Genomic DNA, 4396 nt, shown 5'->3' with positions numbered 1-4396 from the left:
TAGGATAATCTACCTTGATCAAAAAAAAAATGTGTATAAGAAAGTCAAATTAAATTTTTATGAGCGTTTGAAATTCATATTTTTACAACGTTTGATATTTGCTCGATTTCTCATGAGACGATTTTCTTATTTTGTTGTAATTAAAAACGAATGACTGTAGAAACTTGAAAATTTCACTGAATGTTTATATTAGCATTTTATATATACGATAAAATTTTGAAAATAATTTGACTCTTTTTTAGCTGTTTACGGACATTGTAAGTTTTCAATTTTTTTAGTTTTTTTTCTATAAATATCAGTAAAGTTTTATCTATTAGGCCAAAAAGTGTAAAAAATTAATACAAGGCTCCTGATACATTGTTACAATAGCAGTTGAAAAATATTAAAAATACATAGGCACACATTTTTTTTTATAAGCATTTAAAGATCGAATTTTGACAAAATTTATCAAATTTAAAATTGAATAATAATTTTTTAGTTAATAATTTATAAACGTTCAACTTTTATATCTAAGGCTTGAAAATTTAAAACAAGATTCCACGTAAATGTTTGATTCTGTTATCAAAAATTCTAAGAAATTCATAAGCCCAGTTTATTTTTATAGTAATTTAAATTCAAATTTGGACGAAATTACATATTAAAAAACCTGAAATAACTATTTTATTTATTTTGTTGTGATTGTAATGATTGTATAATATTATTTGTGGGTACTTAAAACTTCTAAAGTATACTATTATATATCTATGATAGTACCACGGTTTGTTGTTGATGTGTAACTTAATTTAGATATTTTTGGAATAAAATTAACTTTAAGTTAACACGTTAATCTTGAAAAAAGTAACTTATTAAGTTAAAAGTTAATTTGAAAAAAAAAGTAACGAGTTAATTAACTTAATTAAAATTAACTTAACGTTTTAACTTAATTTTAATTTTTAACTCGTTAATGCCCAGCCTTGGTTATCATCAGTATATTATGCTGTATGATAATGTTTTGTAAAATTTTTGAATTTATATTGTTCAAAATCAAATTTAAATAAAATTCAGGAATTCCAAAATATCACACATCGAAAAAATTATTTGTTTCTAAAGAAGTTTAATGAATAATAAACATTTATTGTGGTTTCTCATTTTATAGAGAAGTTCTGAGCTCCATTTTAACAGTGTGCGTACGTCGATGGTTCGTCAAACTGCCACTTACAGCGAACGACTTGTCGCATATATCGCATGCGTAAGGTTTTTCGCCAGTGTGTGTGCGTTTGTGGTTCGTTAAATTGCCACTTTGAGAGAAAGATTTGTCGCATACATCGCATACATATGGTTTTTCGCTAATATGCGTACGTCGATGTGTCGTCAAACTGCTACTCGTAGAGAACGACTTGTCGCATATATCGCATGCGTACGGTTTTTCACCTGTGTGTGTGCGTTGATGCTTTGTCAAATTGGTATTTTCACTGAACGACTTGTCGCATATATCACATGCGTAAGGTTTTTCTCCTGTGTGTGTGCGTTTGTGTTTCGTTAAACTGTCACTTACAGCAAACGACTTGTCGCATATATCGCATGCGTACGGTTTTTCGCCAGTGTGTGTTCGTTGGTGGTTCGTTAAATTATTACTTATAGCGAACGACTTGTCGCATATATCGCATGCGTAAGGTTTTTCTCCTGTGTGTGTGCGTTTGTGTTTCGTTAAACTGTCACTTACAGCAAACGACTTGTCGCATATATCGCATGCGTACGGTTTTTCGCCAGTGTGTGTTCGTTGGTGTTTCGTTAAATTGCTACTTTGAGAGAAAGATTTGTCGCATATATCGCATGCGTACGGTTTTTCGCCAGTGTGTGTTCGTTGGTGGTTCGTTAAATTGCTACTTTGAGAGAAAGATTTGTCGCATATATCGCATGCGTACGGTTTTTCGCCAGTGTGTGTTCGTTGGTGGTTCGTTAAATTATTACTTATAGCGAACGACTTGTCGCATATATCGCATGCATAAGGTTTTTCGCCAGTGTGTGTGCGTTTATGGTTCGTTAAACTGCAACTTTGAGAGAAAGATTTGTCGCATACATCGCATGCGTACGGTTTTTCACCAGTGTGTGTGCGTTTGTGTTTCGTTAAACTGTCACTTACAGCAAACGACTTGTCGCATATATCGCATGCGTAAGGTTTTTCGCCAGTGTGCGTACGTCGATGTATCATCAAATTTCCAATTTGGCTGAATGACTTGTCACATACGTCACACAGGTAAGAGTTCTTCTCCATTTTTCGCTTATCGGTCTTCAATCAGCTTCTATTAGTTTTTCATACAATTATTTGGTAACTATGCTTTTCTGATTGTGATCGATTAGAATGTATTAACTTTACAATATGTTTAAGCCAGTACTTGTTGAGGTACTTTTTAAACTTTAAATAGTGTTTTATATTATCTATATAATATTTAAAAAATAATATTATGTTATTATTTTATGTGTATTTTACCGCGTTCTGTGCGGTTAGTGAGGTGACTGTGGTGAGTGTGGTTAGTAGTAGTACCTAGTGTTGATAAGGAAATGACAATAACTTATATTTATTGTAATGTGAGAAACACAGTATAATATTACAATGAAATAATTTGTAAATAATATAATTATTATTTGTTTCTAAAGAAGTTTAATGAATAATAAACATTTATTGTCGTTGTCATGGTGCGGAGCGGAAACTGCTGTGGGACTTGATGAAGTTTGAACAGCCATTATGGGACGTGTAGTGTAACCCGGTGATACAGGTTTTATTATTATTATTATCAGTTTATATAAACATTGTTATCAGTATCTTATCACAGAATATATGAAATCAGAATGGACACTTGGGCCGCCTGAAAAACAGTCCGCCATATTGAATGCAAGCATCAGATTGACCACAAACTCAATATTAATGTTTTTCAATTTTATGTTGCTTATGGTGACACTGTTGTAACGATATTTACAATTTACTTTCCAATCTCATAACCAAACATTTTAAATTTTACCGCTGTTGTTGTTTGTTGTTGTTTGTGCCTTTTATGGTTTTGAAAATTTTTAACTGTAATTTTCAAGTTTACTAAATTGTTCACTTACATTTATACTGTGTAACTTTTTAATTTTGCACAATGGAGTTGTTTGTTAATAAACGGGCCAAACAGTATTCAAGATGTTGTTTGATTAATTGTAAAAGTCACATTTTGGATAAGGAAACCATAAGTTTTTTTACTTTCCCAAAAGAACCTGCCAGGTAAGAAAAATCTTTGTTAATATCACATTTATACATTATACTTACATTTTATTTTATTTGTTCCGGTTTTGAATAGCCCAAGTTAATAGTTCATTAATACTTACTTTTCTTTCATCAAAATCAAACAACAGTTACCTACCTACCATAAATTGGTTGTTAAAATAATAAATTACACATACCAAGTACCTACTTAATACTTTTGTATGTGAGCATTAATTCTAGTCCAAACAATGCATATTACACTCATCATAGTACTTTAATAAAGACCCGACTTTCGGGGATATAGTCACAGTGTATTTTTTTAAAGTATTATTGCAACTGACTTAACTGTTATTCTTTTTGAAGATGTCTTATTATTTTTTATTATTAATTTCTAATTACAATAATATTTTAGATGTGCTGTTTGGATTGAAAATTGCAAATGTGATCACCTGAAATCGATCAATAATTTGGCTGCTAACACTAAGTATCGAGTTTGTTCTTTACATTTTGAAACTAATATGTTTTCTAATTTTCAGAAAAATAGACTAAAGCCAGAAGCTGTACCTACATTGTTTGATTATTTTTGCGGTCCATTTTTCAACCGCTGCTTAACCGCGTAAGTGTGAACGTATATCAGGCGGTTTCATTTAAAATCAAACAATTTGAATTTGTTGAGCGGTTCAACCGCTATGTGCCCTAATACAAAATGAGTAGAAAAATGCAATACAATATGTATCAGATTTTCATATATTTTATAAGTCTCAGTAGAATAAATATGATCAAAAAAATTAAAATTACATTTTAAAACATAACTGATGTTTATAAATAAAAAACAGAGTAATTTTGGGTTATGAAAGTTACTACAAACTTTAGGCCCCACCACTTGAATTCTTATTTAAATGTTCAATTTTTATAGCTAATGATTGAAAGTTTAAAACAAGGATTCTCATAAACCAAAAGTTCACAATGTTAATAGCAAATTTTAAAAATATATAATAATACCGTTATTTTTTACCGACATTTTAAGTTCAATGTTGAACGAAATTACATATGTATTAAAACCAGGAATAACGATTTTAGTTAAGAATTTCGTTATAATTTAAAAATATTATTCGTGGGTATATAAAACTTTTAGAGTATATATTATTATGTTTTATAGACAAAATTACATTT

At 30.1% G+C, this 4396-nt stretch overlaps 1 protein-coding gene across 1 annotated transcript; it reads right to left on the bottom strand.

The window, feature by feature from the left end:
- Positions 1-1089: 1089 nt before the first annotated feature.
- LOC107883615 (zinc finger protein 2-like) lies at positions 1090-2644 on the bottom strand. Its single transcript, XM_016803920.2, has one exon. It carries the CDS (start codon positions 2252-2254, stop codon positions 1130-1132), a length of 1125 nt encoding a protein of 374 aa, XP_016659409.1. The 5' UTR covers positions 2255-2644; the 3' UTR covers positions 1090-1129.
- Positions 2645-4396: the final 1752 nt, after the last annotated feature.

Source organism: Acyrthosiphon pisum, chromosome X (genome assembly GCF_005508785.2).
Source record: "Acyrthosiphon pisum isolate AL4f chromosome X, pea_aphid_22Mar2018_4r6ur, whole genome shotgun sequence".
Taxonomy (NCBI): Eukaryota; Metazoa; Arthropoda; class Insecta; order Hemiptera; family Aphididae; genus Acyrthosiphon; species Acyrthosiphon pisum.
The sequence above is the reverse complement of the archived record's forward strand: the minus strand, read 5'-3'. Positions and strand labels throughout refer to the sequence as shown.